The 22,495-nt window shown below is 35.2% G+C and overlaps 1 protein-coding gene across 1 annotated transcript in view; it reads right to left on the reverse strand.

Moving 5' to 3' along the window:
- The window catches only part of DOCK2 (dedicator of cytokinesis 2), a 188,867-nt gene that overhangs the window by 46,599 nt on the left and 119,773 nt on the right, over positions 1-22,495 (reverse strand). The window contains exons 30-32 of the mRNA XM_005024959.6: positions 8,467-8,545; positions 413-513; positions 262-320 (exon numbers count right to left, since the gene is read on the reverse strand). Of these exons, the coding sequence (XP_005025016.4) occupies positions 262-320; positions 413-513; positions 8,467-8,545 (239 nt within the window). The remainder of the gene's footprint in view (positions 1-261; positions 321-412; positions 514-8,466; positions 8,546-22,495) is intronic.

The following is a 22,495-nucleotide window of genomic DNA, read 5'->3' on the forward strand; positions in this document are numbered from 1 at the left end:
TTATTTGGTTCTAAATTTCAGCAAAATAAAGTCCAGCCATCTTTGAAATTTGAGAGAAGTTTGGGAGTTCTTGTAGTAATAAATAATAGATGATACTCAGAAAGTATCTCGTGTCAGTACCAAGTTTAGTCACGAGAGTAAAAACATCTTACAGTGTCACATTCCACAAATATTTACAAAAACATTTCACATCAGATATTTTTCAGCAAAACATGCAATATGTTATGCATCAGTTATAATTAAGTTCATTTGCCTACTCACCAAGTTTGTACCACATATCACGGATAGCAAAACCAATTAAACGTCTCATATCTCCATATCTAGAAAAAAAAAAAAGTATCTTTACCCTGATCTTTATCGTCATTTTAATAAAAAATTAAAGACATATGATGAAGTATATATTTTTGCTTACTTGTTCTGGATTTTGTTGTATTTTGCATGAGAAAAATTTTCTAGTTGCAGTGAATCTTGGGTAATAAAAGCCACAGCCAAATGAAAATAGTTGTTCCACAGCTGTAAATTAAATATAAGGAAATTATAATGGTTTTGAGCAAAGCCAAGCAATACTAAACTACGCATAATACTGAATAATTTATGAAACCAAATGATGCAAACAATTTGAGATTTTTATATTATGCAAAGTTGTACATCATTAGTATTATGCAATTAGCAGAAATGCAAGAAAGTTGAAATTTAATAACCACTACTACACATTTCCTCTTGATAGTACAGTAGCTGAATGAATACTGCTAAAATACATTTATATGAGATTCATTAGCTAACAACACTAAACCGTGAACCACAGCAGAAGTGAAATACATTACAAGCAAGTGAATCTTAACAGCTCGGACCTAAAGGCACCCAATGTAATTACACTTTGTTTGACACCTACTTCAGAAAGTATCTACCCTCTTCTCTGTGAGCTCTAATTCAACAATAATGTGTGTGAAATCCAAGTGTATTTTGTCAAGAGCTGTCTACATGAAACAAGGACAAAATACTGCCTTGAATAACTACTGTTAGTACTGCATCATGTACTGAGAAAGTAAGCCTATATTTCCATTGCAGAGCCTTTCATTTCTGAAGGCAGATTACTTGTTCTCCAGGCAATCAAAATAAAATACTTCTCTCATATGCTAGAGGTAGGAGGGAAAAAAGAAACTCCAGTAGGAAACACAAATTCAAGGAAGTAAATAATGCTTTAAGAAGCTTCTAAATAGTCAACAATAGTTCTAGATACTTCATCTAAATACTTCATTTACATAAAGGTAAAAAGATATTTACAACTAAAAATATGTATAATAGCTATTAGGGAGAAAGTAGAAAGAAAACAGTAAGTGCAATCAACAGCAATTTGAAGGATGGAAAAACAAAACAAAACAAAACAAATTAAAAAAATTCCATAACTAAGAGCTTTTAAATGATCTTAAATGGTGAGATACAATCCTATGTTGGAAATCCACATTAAATACTCTAGGAATCTAATGTTTCATCAAAAACTTATGTGACCTTTGTCCTTTATTGCCTGGAAAACCCTCCTGTGCACAACTAACCATATAGAATAGATACCAGCACACAAAACCACAGATCTTTCCTAAAATAAGTAAAACTTGAAAATATCCTCTCTGTAACATCAAGAAGATCATGTGTTACATTTATTCCTGGGAAGCCTACCTAAAACTCTACTTAACAGACTTGTTTATCAATAAGTCTTTAGGGAAGCTGTTTCTGTCTGTACATATTTGCAGTTCAGAAGACTTCGTATAGATGAGCAGATTCAAATGGCATTTGATTGGAGACATTTATACAATTCAAAGATGGTCTGAATTTATCCACACCAATCACAGCCTTATTAAAAATTACATTTGAATATTAGCACTAGATAAAGCTGTAGATCTTTCCCCGTTACTAAAAACATTTACATTATGTTCATATCTAATGTTTGACAGTACACTAACATGCTAATTCAGAGCATTTTCCCCAGGAAAAACATTATTTATGCTCTTAAAAGCCTCTATATCCCCTTACCAAAGTTATTGAAGACTAATTTGATCAATTTAGAGTCTGTCAGTTGTATTTATCAATATATAGGGAATACAGTTTGCATGTGTTAATTACACCTGTAAAATGAACATTTCTCCAATCACTCCTGTTTATGGACAGAAAAGCAATGTCTTATCACTGCATTTATTCACATAATAATTCCAAGTTCAATGCTACCTTTGTTAGAAATACACCCTGAAGACACAATATCCTTATTTATAAAATACATTTAATTTTTTTCACAGAATACTCTGATGACTGAAAAAAAATGCAGTGTTCTGAATTACAACAGTGTAACTTGCAAACTTTTGAATACCAAAACTAACATGAAAACCCAGCAGGGCAAGGTAATCTTTGAATAATAAAAAGTGGCACATATGGATAGATGAAAAATGCAAAATGTTTATCTATGATACAAGTTTTGATTTCTCTTAAGCCCTCAATAACATTCCAAGATGCTTTGCATTTGAGTATCAAGTTATCCAGCACATGATAGGGCTGAAATAAAGTAGGACAGTGACACAAAACGAGGATCAGAACTCTCTTGCTGAGCATGAATGCTCACACTTTGCTGCTTGTCGACATGAGCTCCAGTGATGAGCTGTTGGCTTTGGGACAGAGCCCTCAGAGACCCAGCTAGAGCTGAGAAGTGACCCTTTCCTATAATTAGTCAGCAGTTATTCACTACAATTCATACCGAGATGCAGTGTCTGACTGGAACAGTATAGAACAATGTGGGTATTTCACCACAAAGGGGACCAGAGCAGGGCCTTTATTTGAGATAAACAGCTCTGACAGATGAGTGGGTCAACTGACTGTATCCCAGTTGACTGGATGAACTGGTGGTATAAATGTTTCACCCCAAGTTAATTACAAAAGAGTGAATATCTCTGAGATATTTCTGAGATAGCCAGACCAGCATAGAGGGAATGCATATGTGGCTCAGCTCAACATAGAATATAAAAACTAAGCAATTAACAAAATATTTTGAAAATAGCAGAAGTTTTGAGCTTCCATCAACCCACTTATTCCTTCCCAGAGACTTGGGACAACCAGCTTCATGACTGTGAGCATATTACAGAGACTGGTAACAGGAATCACATTGGTATTGTAATTGAACAGTGTACTGCAATTGTTAAAATTTACAAAGTCTAAGTTACACTTTTATTGTGTTTTCAGTAAGACTCCGCTAAGTCAGAAACCTCATGTAACATAAGCTATCTTCATCTAAGTAAATTTGATATTCAACATTACAACCCACATGTGTGGAGCATCTAAAAGAACCTGGTTACAGAGTATTGGACTCTGACAATGACTTTATTAGCTTTACATAAGAAATCAATTTTCTTTGTAGGCTAATTCCCCTTAAGCATGCAGCCAATGGCTTTGCACTGAAGAATATTAGTATGCAATACATTACCCAAGAGTTATTACACAGGTTAAAATGAGTATTTACATCAATCATACAATCCTCTAATGCACTGAAATATGCATTCTAATAAAGCACAGAAAGAATAGATACTAATACTAATTTGATTTATGATTGAGCATAATTTACAAGTAACTCCCTAAGAAATCACACCCAATCTTCATGGCACTCCTCTTTGTGGCAGCATGTTTAGTAAATACATAGAAGAAAAGGCAGGTCTGCACAACCAACTTGCCTAGAGTCACATAAAAGAATTTCAAAAGGTCTTTCAAGCATTGGTTTGCTTTCTGTATTGTATCTATTATTTCCAAGGAAAAGAGACACTTGGTAATAAAGCTACTAGCCGTTTTTCATATCTGATTTCTTAGGTGATTTGCAATTCTCTCTCTCTCTCTCAAAAACTGTTCAGCATTTTACTTCTTCAGTACCAATAATTTATTTTCACCAAACTGGCCAGACATTTGCAAAATCTGACTAAATCCTTATCCACACTTTTAAAACAGTGCTTCAGTGACTGTGTAATAAAAATCAAAACTGCAATACTGAGAGCACATGCAGAAAGTGAAGAGGGAAAAGAGAAAATATAAACAATTTATAAACTCACAGATAAGACTTTTAATTAACACAAAATGCAACAAAGAAATCAAAGAAGACACTGAACACCATTAAGATATACCATCACTGTCTTAGGAAGAAAGTCTAAACTCAGACTTGCTTTCCTAATTTACCTTTTTTTTTTTTTTTTTTTGAATTTTCCTTGTGTGCCATCAATACATCTCCTTACTATATTCATCCTGAATAAAATAGCTTAAACTATTACACTTTCTGTACTTGCAAACCTTCGGTGGTATGGTTTACCCTTCAGTGAATTTATTCTCATTGTAAACACAGAACACATCTGGAAGGAAACGTGACAGGTCACTTAATCCAGATTATTCCCAAAGTAAAATCAGCTAAATCCCTTCAGGCAGATGTCTGATGAGTTATTTTTTTTAGAATGTTTAAGTGAGAAACATTTCACAGACTTCCAGGATAGTCTGATTCAATACTCACAGTCATGGCACCAAGCCTGCCAGATTTCAAAAAGGATTTGGACCATGCTCTCAGACATATGGCTTCATTTTTAGGTAGTCCTGTATCAAGCCAAGAGTTGGACTTGATGATAATTGTTAGGCCCTTCCAACTCAGAATATTCTATGATTCTTTGTATTTAACTTAAATCCAACAATGTATTTCAAATACAGAGACATGAAGAGGATATAAACTGCTAAATATGGAAGTTTTTTTTTTTTTTTTTTACCTATTCCAGCAACTCCTATTAAACTTCAGATTTGCATGCATTAAGTCTATATTTTCCAGTTTAATTTCAGTACTTAATAATGCACATTCATGTATGATGCAAGATTCCTACCTTGTTTATACATGTACAGTATGCATTTATGAACTTAGAGTACCATGACAATTGCAAGCCTTCTTCCGTCTTTGCTTCATGGTCTATTTTTGGTCAAACACAATAGCAATACACTCTCTTCTCCCCAATAAAATTGTTTCTTCTGCAACTCTCAATTTTCTATTTCAATACAGCTGTAAATATTCTGTACCAAATGCCTCTTAGTTATTCCTGTCTTTATTATACTAGGTTATGTTGATTATTACATTGAACAACACCTGTTGCATGCAATTTCTAAATCTGATTTGATTTCGAAGAGTGCCTGAAGCAGATCTGAATACATTTAGAATATAAAGTCTGCGTGCAGCACTCAAAAAACAACCTCCCACCCTCCCCCCCCCAAAAAAACAAACAAAACAAACAAACAAAAAAAACAAAAACAAACAAAAAACACTAAAACAAACAAACAAACAAAAAAAACACTTACTTGCCCTGCAGGCATATAAATTCAGACATCATGCAACTTCTTTTAAGTTACCCGTAAGAATCTTTTATAATGACTCTCAAACCAAACAACAGCTATGGCACTTCCTGGCTGACCACTGTCAGTGACAGTCACAATATTCAGACCTATTGTAGATAACTAAGCACTGGAATTTTAAAAAGGGCTTTTCACATAAATGGACTCCATGTGCCCAGTTTATTACAGGCTAAGGCAGAAAATTTATGTAGAATGGCACATCACTGCTGTGCTGTGCAGCTCTGGTATTTGTCTCTGAGGTAAGTAACAGCTTCATCACTGAACCTATGGCTTTAAGTTTGTGAACAGTTTTAAAGATTGCAGCCACATCCTTTTACAGGTCCTAAATGATACCTCTTCTTCACTTTCTGACTGAATCACATTGTGAGTAAAAAAGCAATTCTGCTTTGGAAGCAGGAAAAAGGCCAGGAACCTTTTATCCTCCATTTAACAACCTTCAACAGACTAGCACAAAATTCTGCATTGCTTTTGCTCTAGATGTATTATTTTTTATTTGCTCAATTACTTCACAGTCTACTTGTTTTGTTTGGCTGGGTTGTCTGCTACACAGTCACGTAACCACTCTGCCAAGTGAAAAATGCACAGATCTACTTCACCATGCTTTAAATGGCTTTCTTTTAATTACTTTTAATTAGAGTTTTTCTATAATTGTTTGTTAATAACTATTTGTTAATAACCATACATAAGAAAACACGATCCTAAAACAGTATAAATCATTTGCTCATTTACAAAGAATTCATTCTTTGTAACATAATTTAACATAATTTTTCAACTTTGCCAGTATGCAACTCCAGCATTTTCACTATGCTGACATACACTATTCCTATAGAATATAGTATATATTACTCAATATATATTATAGTATGTAATTATATAGTATAGTATAGTATAGTATAGTATAGTATAGTATAGTATACATATTGTTCTATATAGAGAAATTCCAAACGGGTTAGAAGTTTTGAATTATCTTTCTGATACCAAGCTTCCATCAACTGCCAATTTCTGCCTACTGATACTTTCACTGCATTGTAATGTTTATAATGCAAGAGTTTTAACTGAATACTAAAAAGCAATATTTGTTTCTATCTGCAGACTTCTGGCAATAAATACATTCCGTATGAAATGTAAATGTATTGTTTATTTTCATTAAAGTATTTATTTTAAAACCCTAAATTTCTTTTGAATACAGACACCTTAAAGACATCCCAACTTGCTCTCCTATGCTGGAAAAGCATCTCAAACTTTGACTTGATTTTCTCATAACTATTCTGTATCCAGAAAACCCATCAATGAGGTAATGGTTAAATAAAAATGAAATTAAGCTTGATTTAGAATTTTCTTTTGCAAAACATCAGTTAAAACAAAAGTTACATTATACTAGACTCTTGGTACCTAACAGGTAAAATAAAAATATGCAAGTACCACAGCAGCTACACAAAGAAGGATAGCTTGCTTGTTTTAAACTAAAAATACTTGAAAACAACAGTTGAAAGGCAAATATTAAATCTAAAAATAATAACAGCCTTAGAGAGAAACTGTGAAGGAAACTATTTAATAAACAATGGAAGGAACCCATTTACCTGGAGTTAATGCTCATGCTTGCTTATGGACAAGTCATTAAACAAATTATATCTGTTTTTTTGTTCTCATTTCCTAGTAATGATTAAAAGTTTTCTTGAACTATATAGCTCAAGACAAAATTGATCCTCAGAAAATGAAGAAGATTGACTAAAGGATCTCTCAGGTTTCTCAATTCAAATATATATATATATATATATATATTTTGCTTTAAGTGCTTTTCTGTACTCAAGTCTACACAGTCTGAGTAGTAGCAAAACTCTTACCTATGTATAGATTTTTTTCAAATGATGTAAACATGAAAAACAATAACAATATTTAAGACATTAAATTTTGAGCTATGATCTGAATAAGTACAGATAACTGTGGGTGTCCAAATTTAGATTTTTAATTAAGAAAAGATTAGACAATATATTTTGCATTGTTCTGGCATTTTCAGTCCAACAGCAGCTTTTTAGAAAAGGTGTATTTAGGGTGCTGTTATAGAAGGTCTTCAGAACTTTTATTCATGAAGAAAAAATAGATATCTGCCTCACTTCCACTTTTAAGTCTCTTGTGAAAATTACAATTCTTTAATGGCATTATTCATTTACTATAATGTTGTTCAGGTTACTCAAAGCCTTCAGATATTTGACAAGCCATGAGTAAAAGCACAAGCATTAATATATTCCCTTGAACTACAAGGTTCAGTGTTTAACTCCTATGTCCCTGGTTATGTTTGATAACACTCTGGAAAGTGCAGAAACACCACAGGAAGTTTATCTTAAATAAAAGTTCCAAGGTTAGACTGTTGCTTTAAAATTTTAAACAGGTATTGAGTGCCTTGGTAAAATTTTTACATATACACAATCTTTACAGTAGCTAGCATGGTTCTGGTAGCCATACTTATGTCCACCAAATACATTTTATTTGTTTTGTCATGCATGGCAAAGTAGATATGTTAAAAAGAATGACAGTAAGCACACTAACAAAAGCCCATATTTAAATTATTTTTGAAAGCAAATGCTCAAAAAACAAGCAAGTAAAAAGTGAAGGAGAAAAATAAAGAAAGAAATATCAGGCAAGATAAAAATTAAAAATAAATTCTAACTGGTAAATAATCTAAGCATCAAACAAATTTCAACTCATTCTACCCTATGTACATATATGTGATATTGTAAAAGTTATATGCATTACATCTGAAAGGCTGCCTTTCTGAACACACTTTCCCCCCCAAAAAAAAGGGGGATAAAAGGGGGGAAAAGGGAAGGGGTTGTCTGCTTGCCTATTTTAAGTGAACTACAGTTCAAAATTCCTCAGTTTTGTCCCTTATCATGAAAAACTGAAGTCAGATTTTCACGTCATATCAAAGATAGTCTGATCCCACAGAACTCAAATTAATAGTATTTTTACTACCAACAAAATATCAAAAGGGCTCTGAGAGACCAGAATGACAGACTAGAATACATGTGCTACTTCTACTCAGCTAAAAACCTTAATACTTACTTGGACTTCAAAATTCATATTCTCCAGAAATTTTTGGTTCATTGTCTCTGCAAATTTGTTGATGGCTCTCAAGAACACCCTGAAGAAAAAAAAAAAGACATAGATCAATAAATATATTCTTTGGAATTCTACTCTAATCTTGTGTAGAACTCCGATTGATGAAAACACTTTTAAACCCTGAAGACACTAAAGAATCCAGGTTCACACATACATGAACACAACAGGTTCATTCTGTATGTGACATGTTACTTATGCCTCACCAATTTTAAGCATAGCTGTCAAAAAGTTTATTGATTTTTCCTGAAAAATTCAGACATCTTTTCTTTCCTCTGCTGCATAAAACATTATATTCTTGAAAAAATATATTGTGTTTTCAGACACAATTTTACCTTCTGTGTGAAAGAGCAGCTCATTTACAAGATGTTATTGCATCCTCCTCATAGGTTTGACAGCTGAAAGAGTTCCTGCACTCATTAGTTAGGAGCTGCCACTGCATTTCCCCAATGAAAAGAAAACTTTTTAGTTTTCTCATAGGTGACTGGAGATGAAGATGACACCTCTGTCCATCTTCCTCCTCAGGTGGATTATAAAACCACATTCAAAGCTGAGTTGATACATAGTATTCTCCAAGTAGAAGAGTGTAAATGTGATGCCTCTAGCTTGAAAAGCAACAACTATTTGTACTTATTTATTATTGAAGCAGCAAGATTAAATGACATTTGTACAGCAGATTTCTTTGTCTAACTTTCCAGCACAATATCGTAAAACGAAGATCAAGTGTATTGCTGTAAATTTATAAAGGGTAATAAATAGTTTCATTCAATTTACAATTTCAAAAGCAAATCATCCTATTCCCTCTACTTCAAAGCTAAAATTATTAGTTTTAAGTTGAAATATTTTTGTTGCAGACACTGTGGGGACAAATGTACTGCAGCCTGAAAGTCCTGAACACAAGGGAAAAACAATCCTACTCAAGCACAGTCACTCACTATCAACTAGCTATTACCAATCAGGAAAAAGATCTAATAGTTGTAAAAAGCAGGTCCACAAAAAAAAAACAAAACCAAACAAAACAAAAAACAACTGTTTAATGGCATCAGAAAAAAAAAAAAAAAACAAAAAAAAAACACACACACAAACAAACAAAAAAACCAATAAATTAATTTGAATTAGTAGCAAATGTTAAGAGAACACAGGGTATCTATATGTTACTGTCACAGGAAAGATGCATCCTAGTGTTGGATACTGTGTGCTGTTCTAGACTCTCATCAGAAGGATAAAGAAATACCAGAGAGAGAGAGAGTAGAAAAGCAGACAAATGTGACAAAAATGATTACATGATTACATTTAATGGACTGTGGCTAATACTTGGTTTCTTCAGTCAAGGGACACAATATGACTACAGAGGGTTATGTTAGAACCTATAAAATTTGAAGTACCACAGAAACAACAGAGACCTACTGTTTGCTGTTTTTCATGCAAGAAGTGCACAACACTGAACAAAATCATGGTGTATATTCAAAATAAGAAATAAGCTGTGAAAATCATTTCTACAGGATGCTGTGAATACCTGTATTTTATATCAGCTATTAGAGGCGTCAAAGACAAAAATCAGAGGAGGACTACTAAATGTCATCAGTCACTGGAGGCTGGGAGAACACAGAAATCCGTGTTACTTTACTCCCAGCTCTGTTATACTGTACCTAGGGATCTTTAACAAGCCACTGTCAGAAACAAAATACCAGGTGACATGGATGTAGGTCTTATCACTAAAAAATAAAAAAATAAAAAAATAAAAAAATTGTAAGGGCTAAAGCCTTCTGTCTATCCATCTAACATTACTCTGTAACATTGATGTGATCAAGGAAATGAAATAGTTTGTACACAGTGCTGTGTCTTCCTATTTCCCCTGATTTCTTTCTTATTTCATGTGATCAGATAGACAGTATAACTTGAACTACTACAGTAAGTGTGCCACTGGAAGGTACTGCATTTCTAAGGGTGCTGTGTTTCTCTGCCTCATCATCGCACACTTTTGGATGAACTTGTGTCCAATGGTCTAGGAAGCAGTTTGATCTAATCTTCACTAGCGCTAGTTCAGCTAATTTTGCCAGTTGAATTAAGGGTCTGATCTGTGAAATGCTGAGTGTCGTCAAATCACTTCAAGTTCAAGAGACCTCATTTTGCTCAACACTGTTCTTCCAGGCTATCACCACTCTCTATAAACAACCTCTATGTGCTCATGGAACTGCCCTGTCTATCCACCACAATTTCAGCTTATGTTGGTCTGAATAGGCTATCGTACTTCGCTTTTGGCCTCTTCTGTGGCTTAATCTTATTCTGGGAAATGAGATTTCCTCAGCACGCTGCCCCCCACTACCTACAACAAACTCAACATATTCTTCGCTAATGCTTTACTCTCATGGGTACCTTTATCCCTACAGAACTGCCTGATACTTGATAAAAACAGTTTAAGATTTTGCTTAGAAAGGGATTCTAAAAAAAATGGTCCCCACACACAAAAAAATAAATACATGGTTAGACAGAACACAGACATGGTATTCTGGTCTTCCAGCATAAACAGAACAGTAGAGGTACTATTCCAAGTAGAAAATTTGGGTCAAGGCCCTTTTAGTGTCACATCTTTTCTCTAGAACTATATTGCTCTAGCTTCTCCTTTGATTTACAAAGTAAATTATTGCCAACTCACATAATCAAGTTCTTAAGCTGCAACTGCTCACAGTTTTCCCTTCACTCAAAGTTTTCTGTTGGGGTAGAAGGGAGTGTCCTCAGTCTTAGTGATTATTTTTCCCTTTCCCATCTTCTGTTTTTTCACATCTTAACCCACCACCTAAATATCCTGTTTGGGCAGAACCTAGTATGGTGCTGATAATATGCCTTACAATTAAAAAAACAAGACTTTGAAGTACTTTGCCTTTTAGCACAGAAATACAGTGCAAAATAGAGTAGAAATAATCATAATGACCCAAATGTGCATGAACTATACTGGCGTGAGTCTGCTTCATAATATGGATGTATTTTGTGTGTACCGTATTTTAAAATTTTTGTGAAGAGCTTGCGGTTTAATGTTTGCCATACATAATAAGACCCCAGGACACTTTACAAAAAGTATAAGAATGTATTTAATGTCCAGAAAAAATTACTGAGCATATTAAAAATATTGATAGAGTTCTATACAATATAATCCTATGTATGCTATTTTGTGCAAATATCTCTTTCTTTCTCACAGGTATCTTTTATCTGATATACTGGAATGACACATTTTCAAAAAGCATGCAATACTTCCATGCTGTCAAGTTCCAAATATTTTCATGCTTTTGTATTTTGCCTGGAGGATGAGTCTATTTCTGTCATTTTAAGGCAGTAGGTTTGAATTCTATTCCTGGCTCCTGCCAATGCCATGCTGTACCTACCTCAGTGACTTGATATTTATATGCTTCAGTTTCCCCCTTCAGAAGAAGGGCATATTAATTGACTAGCCACAAGTGTGAAGTGAAACAAGTTCACTTCACATAAACACTGAGATTTTGATGAAAATGCAAAGTATAATTTTAATGAATATTGAAAAAAAATATTCCTCTTTAAAGAACTAAACATTGCTCCAAGAGGAGAAAGATAACTCATTTGACTCGAGAAATCATTCTCATTACATGATTATTCACAGTGTTAGTCATGTTTTATAACTGACATAACAGAGAAGATACAGATAGAAATAGATCATAAAAAGACTGGACCCTGGAACAGCTCAGGAAAATGTAGCACGTACTATCCAACTTCAGAAGAAATTATCTTGAAAAATGACTGAAAGGAATTACCTTGTCACAGTGCAACATAACTTACAGAATCACAGAATCATCTAGGTTGGAAGAGGCCTCCAAGATCACCTAGTCCAACCTCTGACTTAACACTAACAAGTCCTCCACTAAACCATATCACTAAGCTCTACTTTTAAAGACCTCCAGGGATGGTGATCCAACCACTTCCCTGGGCAGCCTATTCCAATGCCTAACAACCCTTTCAGTAAAGAAGTTCTTCCTAAGATCCAACCTCCCCTGGCGCAACTTTAGCCCATTCCCCTTCATCCTGTCCCCTGGCAAGTGGGAGAACAGACCAACCCCCAGCTCGCTACAGCCTCCTTTAAGGTAACAGTAGAGTGAGATAAGGTCTCCCCTGAGCCTCCTCTTCTCCAGGCTGAACAAGCCCAGCTCCCTCAACCGCTCCTCGTAGGACTTGTTCTCCAGACCTCTCACCAGCTTTGTCGCCCTTCTCTGGACCCACTCAAGCACCTCAATGTCTTTCTTGTAGAGAGGGGCCCAAAACTGAACACGGTACTCAAGGTGCAGCCTCACTAGAGCCAAGTACAGGGGGACAGTCACTTCCCTAGCCCTGCTGGCCACACTGTTTCTTTTGCAAGCCAGGATGCTGTTGGCCTTCTTGGCCACCTGAGCACACTGCTGGCTCATATTCAGCCGACTGTCCACCATCACTCCCAGGTCCTTCTCTGCCTGGCAGCTCTCCAACCACTCATCTCCCAGCCTGTAGCTCTGCTTGGGGTTATTGCGCCCCAGGTGCAGGACCCGGCACTTGGCCTTGTTAAACTTCATGCAGTTGACCTCAGCCCATCGGTGCAGCCTATCCAGATCCTCCTGCAGAGCCTTCCTACCCTCGAGCAGATCAACACACGCACCTAACTTGGTGTCATCTGCAAACTTACTGAGGGTGCACTCGATCCCCTCATCCAGATCATCAATAAAGATGTTAAAGAAAACTGGCCCTAGTATTGAGCCCTGGGGGACTCCACTAGTGACCAGCCTCCAACTGGATTTAACTCCATTCACCACGACTCTTTGGGCCTGGTTACCCAGCTAGTTTCTAACCCAATGAAGTGTACACCAGTTCAAGCAAAGAGCAGCCAGTTTCTTGAGGAGACTGCTGTGGGAAATGGTGTCAAAAGCCTTACTGAAGTCAAGGTAAACCACATCCACAGCCTTTCCCTCATCCACCAAGCACATCACTTTGTCCTAGAAGATCAGGTTTATCGAGCAGGACCTGCCTTTCATAAACCCATGCTGACTGGGCCTGACCACCTGCTTGCCTGCAAGTGCCACGTGATAACACTCAAGATAACCTGTTCCATGAGCTTTCCTGTCACTGAGGTCAAAGTAACAGGCCTATAGTTTCCCGGGTCTACCTGACAGGGTCTTCCAGCCCTTCTTGTAGATGGCCATCATGTTTGCTAGCCACCAGTTGACTGGGACCTCCTCTGATAGCCAGGACTGCTGATAAATTATGGAAAGCGGCTTGGCCAGTTCTTCCAACAGTTCTCTCAACACTCTCGGGTGGATCTCATCCAGCCCCATCAACTTGCGTACATCTAAGTGCTGTAGCAGGTTGCCAACAGTTTCCTTGTGGATTGTGAGGGCCACAATCTGCTCCCCATCCCTTTCCTTCCATAGTAGATCATTGGAGCTTAACATTCCTTGGAATGTGGAGAGATCTGCTCAGTTCTGCTTTCCAACTTTAGACTGATTAAAGGACAGGATTTTGGTTTCTCATACATATAATTCAATTAGATGTTTTTTGTTATTAAACTTCTCTTGTTCACATTTGCCACTAACTTTAATCACTATAAGGGGCTATAAATATATTATTTCAAATGTTCAATTATGAGAGATCTCTACGGTTACCTGAGTAATATGGAATTTATTTTCTCATTGATTGAAGCAATTTTGATCTAAAATAATTAAAATTCCTTTACCCACAGTCATTTCAATTATAATTTCTGAGTTTATAAGCATTTGTTATTCTAATTTACCAGCCTCTTAGGCCTGGATATTTATGGATGATCTTCAAGGCCAAAGTCTCTGCTCTTAATTTAAATATACAAAGGCAAGGCTTTGGCTTAGAAGAGCAACAGGATCATCATGGTTCAGCTGCTGCTATGTCCTGTACCCTTCTCAGTGTCCTACTGCTTCTACTTTTATTTATTTTACTGGCAGATAAATTGATTTCAAATTCTGACAAGCACTATAAGAAGTCTTAATATTAAAGCCCAAAGAATAGAATCCTACACCACTGGATGTATATTCTAAATATGGCTCAAATAGCACTGTAAAATACACTAACAATCTAAGACCAAAAAAGCTGAAAATGTATGTCATGTTAAGACAAAGATTTTATTTCCAATTGTTTTCCAGACAAATTTAAATAGAGGGAGTGAAATACAGAAAAGATGTAGTCATAAGCAGTCATGTAGTCATGATGCTAATCAAAGTAGGGTTCCAAGGTTATTCCTTAGAAGTGACTATTTAATAGTACCATAGGTCTGCACATTGTCTCTGCTTTTGAAGTGCAAATAGGGGATAAACCTAAAAAATAGATCTGGAACTCCAAGTTATTTATAGCAAACAAGTTAGAACTAGTGCACCAGCTCCTTATAGCATAAATCAAAGAGATGATTACAGTTAAAAAAAAAAAAAAAAAAAGTGAACTTTAGCAGACTTTATGCATGAAGGTAAAGCCAAAGGAAACTGCATTAAGAAATTATTTTTAAGTAATGGCTCTCCACTGCAATCTATCAACTTAAATAGGCATTGCTGTTCTTCAGTGGCTTTGCCAAAGACATCTTTCTCTGCATCTAGTTTCAGAACACTGTGGCCAAGATAATTACAAATAGTAGTCTAATATCCCTTTGTATTTAAAACCATGAATAGCCATGTAAATAAAAGAGCTTGGTGTTGCAAAAAGGCTAAGCACTCAGTAGACTCAGCACTCCTCTTCTGCTCACAGTTCAAACAATGTTCTTCACTTAGCTCTGCACATACAATTTTCTGAGTAGCCAAAATAAATAAAAGAAATAAAATTCTGGGCCCACAAAATTTTATGAAAGGCCAAAACCATGAGTGCACCATCCCTCTGACTCTCATACATGAATCCTTCCTAAAGCAATAGTCTAAGAGCACTGAGATGTCTTCTCAAGTTCACACAATACAGCATAAAATTTGGAAGTTCATGGTTTCAACTTTGAGATAAGTAATCCAGATACTGAGGTGAAGACTGAATTCAGTCATCTAGTTATCTATGAACCCAAACCCATGTTCACTATGTCTTCTAAAGGTATGACTACACTGCAATGATATCTGCAAAGATGTAATCGAATATGGACTTTTACTGGATAATTGGAAAAAAAAATAAATAAAAAAGCTTAAAGAACATTATTTCCTGTGTTGTGAAAGCTCTTACTCCAAGAAACCTTTAAAAATTTGTATTTTTAATACCATATCTGAAAAACAATGAAGACACAAAAACACTTTAAAATTCAATTCTTCTTCCCAAATGCCCTGTGCTTTTCCTTCAGAGAATGTGGCCCACAATTAAAGACAGGAGGAGCTGCATTAACTTTAGTTTGGCAAGTTTGTGTTTGTAATCCCCAAAGGCCAATCAATCAGCACTTTCATTAGTAAACCCTCTACTTGAGCATGAAAGAATATGAGAGTTCTTTCAAAGCCTAGGAGATGCATCAACTATTATTTTGAAGGTCTATTCTGAGCTGTGACAGGCATTGGCTAGTTATGCCAATTAAATGAAACTAGAGTAGGGAAAACAGAGCCAAAATAATGCTTCCATATCATTTATGTTGACTTGATAGGAGCATCCTCATGCCTTTGCAGAGGACACCTTTTTTTTTTTAACATGAAGCAGGCACAAAGGAGAAGCAGCTACTAAAGTCAATTGATTCTCTTGTGGGCCTCTGCCATCTTTCCTCTTCTTTCTTGCATGTAGAGCTACAAGACAGCATGTGAAATTAAGGAGAGTTGCAAAGCACGTCAGACACAATCACAAATGCTGATCATTATCAATGACCGAAACAATGACCAGCAATTATAAACTACACCTGAAGATATTAAGTACACAGAGAGACTAGGCAATCAATCAATGTGACAGGGGAAATCAGAAACGTACATTTAGTATTTCAGTGACCAAAACAGCAGGGGAAAGACTGAGAAAACAGGTGAAGATAATGGCTAGACAACAAAAAATCTTTACAAGTTAACCACAGAAATAAACTGCTAACAAACTGGCAAACTATCATGAAGGGCAATGTAAAAAAGAAACACTACTTAAAAACCTTGCAGCCACGTGAAATCTTGTTATTAAGAGCATCATAATGTCAACACTTAAGAAGCAATTCACTTCCATGGTAACTGGAAAAATATGACCACTGGTGCAAAGAAAGTAGTATAATTTAATCATATTTCTTCCTTTGTTTCAATTCAGTATTACTACAGACTGAAGCAGAATTTTTGTACCATTCAGACCGAATGAAAATTGCTTTTTTATTAGAATTTTCCTAAACGCTTATTTCAATGTATGACAAGATTCTATGCAAACAGCATAGAGTTAGAAGTAACTATTACCCAGCTTCTCCTGTCTCAGTTAAAACTTGTTTTGTACAATTCAATTGCTTTATTAGTAGAGTGCTTATTATTTGAAAATTTACCTTGAATAGCTATGCCAAGCATACAAAACCACTACATGCTACAAAATATCAGAGGTATGACAGTAGTACAAAAGCAACACCTAGACAAAGACAAGAATGAGCAATTGTTTTGCTGCTGTACAATCAAATGCAAAACATGACAGTTTCCATTTGAGATGTCTATTTTGCTAGCAATCTGTTTATATGCAGCTCTTAATTCAGCATCTACTTACAGCATGTTTTAAACACTGCTTATCTCCCATTTAGGATACAAAATAATTTTTTGAAACTGTATATTAGGTACACAACCATGCAAAACTCTTTTGAAAATGTGATCTTTAGCATGCTTTCAAGAAACATCAAAGCTTGAGAACCAAGTGGATAAAAAGCTGGTATAATGCTTCCTGATACAAGTAACATATTTGGAAAAGCATTCTCAGTAATTTTCTTTATACCATGAGTATCTTTTAACTTGAGTTTGCTCTCCTTTTTCATGTACTTCAGCTAATTGTTTTCAGAGTAGTAATATCTTGATTAAAAATAAAATAAAATAAAAATCACACGTCTTTGGTGCTAGATCAAGACTGGGAATAAAAGATACAAAGTCAGAACCATACGTGACTTAACATGGTTGCTTCAGAATGCCATACACTAATAAATACTGTCATATTTGTTTTCCCTCTGCTAACACTAATTTACCCTTACTGCAATATTTCTATATATCATTTAGTCCTCATTTTTATATGTCTAATACTTGTGCAAAGGTGATAGTTTGATAAATAAATTTACAGAAAGAAATACTCCTATTATTCAAATGTCAAATGATTAAAATTGCGCTATTACATTAAAGTAATGGATAACGCTGTGGATAGCCAGTGCATAATACTAAGTGGGCTTTTTTTTTCTTGTTATTGTCATTTAGTTTGTTTTTAAAGCTCTGCATTCAGGCTCTGTATTTTATTTATGATCTCAACAAAACATTTTAAAGGTTAAAAAAAAAAAAAAAAGAAGTATTTGGGCTTTGCTTTTTCTTTTCCCCATTTAATAAATTTTCTGTATTTGAAATAAATTCTCTCTACTTGTATTATTTTATAACGGTATATGTACTTTCGATTTTTTCAGACATTCTTATTGAAAATACTTAGCAAGTAAACACATTCAATATAGATTGTGTATTTTTTATTTTTTTTTAACTTCCAAGGAAGCCTGACTTTTTCTGAAGATAAGAATACAAACTGTAATTACAGACAAATATGCAACTCCCTTTTGTCTAAGTGTTACTTACGTGAGTTTACTACTTCACAACTGAAACAATACAGTGTATCTGATACAGATATTGATACAGATACACTGTATCAATACAGTGGTAGTTGCACCGAACCAAAAGATTAGGTCTTAAAAAGATCATTATGCATTAAATTCATAGTACACCAACAGGGTTATTTTGTGATGTAGCTTTCAAAAATACAAGATAGCTGTTCAAAATAATGTTACATATATGCAGTTGTCTCATTTTTAATTTCCTAGAAATACCTTCAGATATGAAGCATTGATTGAAGTTACTTGTCAGAAAAGAGAGCATGGAAAGATTGTGGTATAGCTTCTACACCTGATGAAAATTATGGGTACTGAATTTTTCAGTACCCATACAACAGGGGTTTTCAGTACACATACAACAGGTTATATCTTGCTGAATTTCTGAAAACACCACATTAACAAGTTCTTCTGAGTTGGGTTGTTCTCCTCACTGAGATTTTCACTTGTAATTGAAGAACTTGTACTCTACAAGCATGAGCATCCTAGGAATCAGCCCCAAGAAAGATGAGCCACTTTGCAGTGGGAGGGGAAAAGGATGACTCACAGCATGTTTTCTCTCTACATTTTAGATGAAAGACTAAATGACTACCATCAAACGTAATACACACTTAATGTGTACTGTGACCATGATATGCAATAGCCTGTCTTGCTGCAGTCAAGATGGCCTTGGATGATCTGCTGCAGTCACCGCATAATTGTTTAGGTGCTCAGTAAGCAGACAATTCCATAACATGGTTAACAACGGGCAACATACAGTTAGTGTGAGTAAACATACTGTAGTATTAAGTATTAGGAAGATGTGATTGTTTGAAATGTAGGGTTACGTCAGGCAGAACCAGATTTAATCACACATGGTTGTAAGAGATGTTCTCTTTATAAGACAGCAAAGCACTGAATGGCTCAGTCAGACATATCAGCTGCAGCTGGAATTGTAACTCTCCATGGAAGTAAGCTTACAATCCACAGTGAAACAACTGCCTCTTCTCTTTATCTGCCTTATTCCATTTTCCTAGGCAAATCTTATTCCATTTGTTCTACTAAAGTACTGTCTTTTGTGAGAACTTGGAAAGACAAGTAGGAAACAGAGTTGCCTAGATTTAATGGAAAGGAAATACAAATCCATCAATCTGGGGACACTGTGCACCAAATATCCAATGTAGAAGAACAATAAATTAATAAATAAAATGTTCTACCTCTGAAAGGACCATTACATACGCATTATATACACACACACAGAGGAAAATTGTATTTCAGCACATTTTTAGTCTCATAGCAGAAACAAACCCTCTAAGTGCACATCTTATCACTAATGATTAAAATGATGACTGAACAGTACAAGCCATCTGAACCTGTTATGTTTCATATACCTTCTTGTGCATTCATACACTAAGGGATATTTTCATTAGACATTTACACTTGTTGCTTAGAATACTTTTTCATGTACTTAATTTACAAAGTTATGCAATATGCCATAAGCATGTGTGAAAATGCCTTCTGACTGACCCCCTGAAAATTCAAGCACTTGATAAAAACAGATGCATTTCTGTCAAGCCTGTTTAGGCCAGCCAAATGTTTCCCAAGGAAAATGAGACCAAAAGAAAGAAAAAAAAATATTTATACACAATAGATCAGCCTTTCAAATTCTGTCTTATTTGCTCAGGATAAACTGCAATGCTGTCATCCATATTTAGTTACATAAATCAATCTTAACTCCTAATGCATGCCTGAAAACAAGAGCAAAAACTAACATGAAGTGTCTGCATTTTTTCCTCTCCTAGGAATAAATAAATAAACGCCCCTTTTTATTCTCTGCAAGACAAACAATGAGCCAGGCAATATTTTATGCCAACTGTTGAAACATATCTGTATAGAATAAATCAGAGTTTTCCTCTGAGAATAGAATCACTTCCTATTAATAATCAAGAAAGTAAAATTAAGGATTTTTTTTCCTATTTTGATATATAATTTGATATTCTCTATTTAAAAATCCCATCACAATTGTCAGAGACAGAACCAAGTCTCAGAATGAACTCCAGCACCAGCTGGAGTAAAGAATAAAGCACAGTCTTATTAACTGGATTTGTTTCTCTTGTGTAGAGTCAGTTCCACTAGCACTTGTGCACAGTCACAATATCCACTGACATCAATACCAGTAACAGTAGCAAATATTTCTAAAATGTGAAAATAAAAGTTTCCATTTCCACCAACAGATAGATGGAAGACTGTGTTTTCAGCAGCAATATACAGTTTGCAGCATCCCTCCCATATGTATTTAAATTAAACTTGTTTGAAAAAGGCATGTTCCCATACTTCCTGCAACTGCATTCAGTATCCCTTCTTTCCCAAACCATTCTGTCATTCTTGAAAAACGTTCTTAAATTGTGAATACCAGCCCAAGTTTTTTTATTCATAATGTCTAAAAGAAAACGCAGTCCAACAGCTACTAAACTTGTTGCATGCACTTGTTAAAGTCTGTGCTTGCAACTTTATAAATGCCATCTCCTCATAAAGCACAAATCAACTTTTTTTTTTTTTTGTAATTCACAGATCAGTACTATAACCAGCTACTTGCTCTGAAAAGACTTTTTCTATTCAAAGATACTGTTGATGAGAAATATGCATATGTGTAGTGTGGAATTTTATTTTATTTTACTTTTTCAGAAGTCATGTTTAACTAAGCCATTCATCAATGTTAGCAAAAAAAAAAAAAAAAAAAAAAAGGTCTGAAATCCCTAAATCCCTACTTTCCATTTCTTCAAATGTTACCCTGTGCTAGGTGAAGAAATGGAACTTTTTCTGCCTCATTCTGCAGGTTGGCCAGGACCTAATGATACAATATACAGTTGCTGGTAGTCTGACGAATGGTGAGATACCTGGGGTTGCAGGTGGCACTGATTTGAAGCTATAATTAGATTTTCCTGAACTAATAGTGCCACTACAACATATGAGCTACATGAGATCTTGAGGTACCAGGTCTTGAGGGTGTTACCAAGCAGTTCATCTGCAAAAAAGCAGCTATTTTTAGTATGTATAATGAAAGAAAATCAGCAATATTTCCAGCTGTTTTGCCAAATACCATCAGTGCTAAACTCTTCAAGTTAGACTTAAAATGGTCTAGGGATCACTTGACTCTGAATTATGTCTGAAAACAATCACAGACACAGGTAATGAAAACATATTTTATAAAAAGCTTAACTACTGGTGTTAGAAAATATCCTATGCTTATCTCACATGGACTTTTTCAGCAAATAGGGTCCAACCTTAAGATGCACTGGTGAAAAAGTCCTGCAGAATTTTATTTGTAGTTTACCTAAAGTAGACTAAAATACCTAAGTATAATGTTGACAAGATTCAAAAAACAAATCATATGGACACAGAAACAATGGATATGCTTACGAAACCACTTCAGACTGGACTCTAACCAAAACTGATTCAATGCACTAATTATGATATAATCAAGTGTTTTCAAACTCAGTCTGAGCGATTACCATTTCAAAGCCCAGAGGAACAGAAGGGATGTGAATGTTTCAATTGCTAACTGCCCTAACCATTTCTTTTACTCAGTGAATCTCAGATCCTATGCAGTTCAGGAAGACAATGAGGTATGGGTATTGCTTGGGAGAAATGATGTGCCTCTAAATTAAAATTATGAATACCTGAGAGATGAAGCGGACTATACAATTTTACCTAAACCAGAAAAAGCATTTCCCTACAAAGCCACGTACCTAGGAATTACTGCTTTTAATAAGCTGATAGCCAATCATCTATGTACCACAAGTGGAATAAAGTGCACTTACAAGCAGCAGCAACTAGGAAGAAGTGTGCAGTAAGCAACCCTCATTAACAAAAGTTAATTAAATTGACCATGAAGGATCACAAAAATAACTCAGCTATTATATCAGGTATTATGACCTCAGTGAGGATTTTACTATTTTCCAAAGCATTCTGCCCCATCTAGCATGACATGAAAAAGAACATTCTTCCCAACTTACTGTTAATGGAAGGAAAGAGGAAAGGTAAATAAAAACAAACAAACAAACAAACAAGAAAACATTCTGTTTCCTCTCTGTTAAAGTACTCTGTTGATTCTCAGTTGCTAATAAGAACACTCCCACATCAGTGAGCCTCTGCCTCACTTTGGGAATTGTCTTTGGCCAATTAAGAGGCTTTGGGAATAACAATATGCCTTAAGAGCAAACAGCACATCATCTA

This window comes from Anas platyrhynchos, chromosome 14, assembly GCF_047663525.1.
Source record: "Anas platyrhynchos isolate ZD024472 breed Pekin duck chromosome 14, IASCAAS_PekinDuck_T2T, whole genome shotgun sequence".
NCBI classification, from domain to species: domain Eukaryota; kingdom Metazoa; phylum Chordata; class Aves; order Anseriformes; family Anatidae; genus Anas; species Anas platyrhynchos.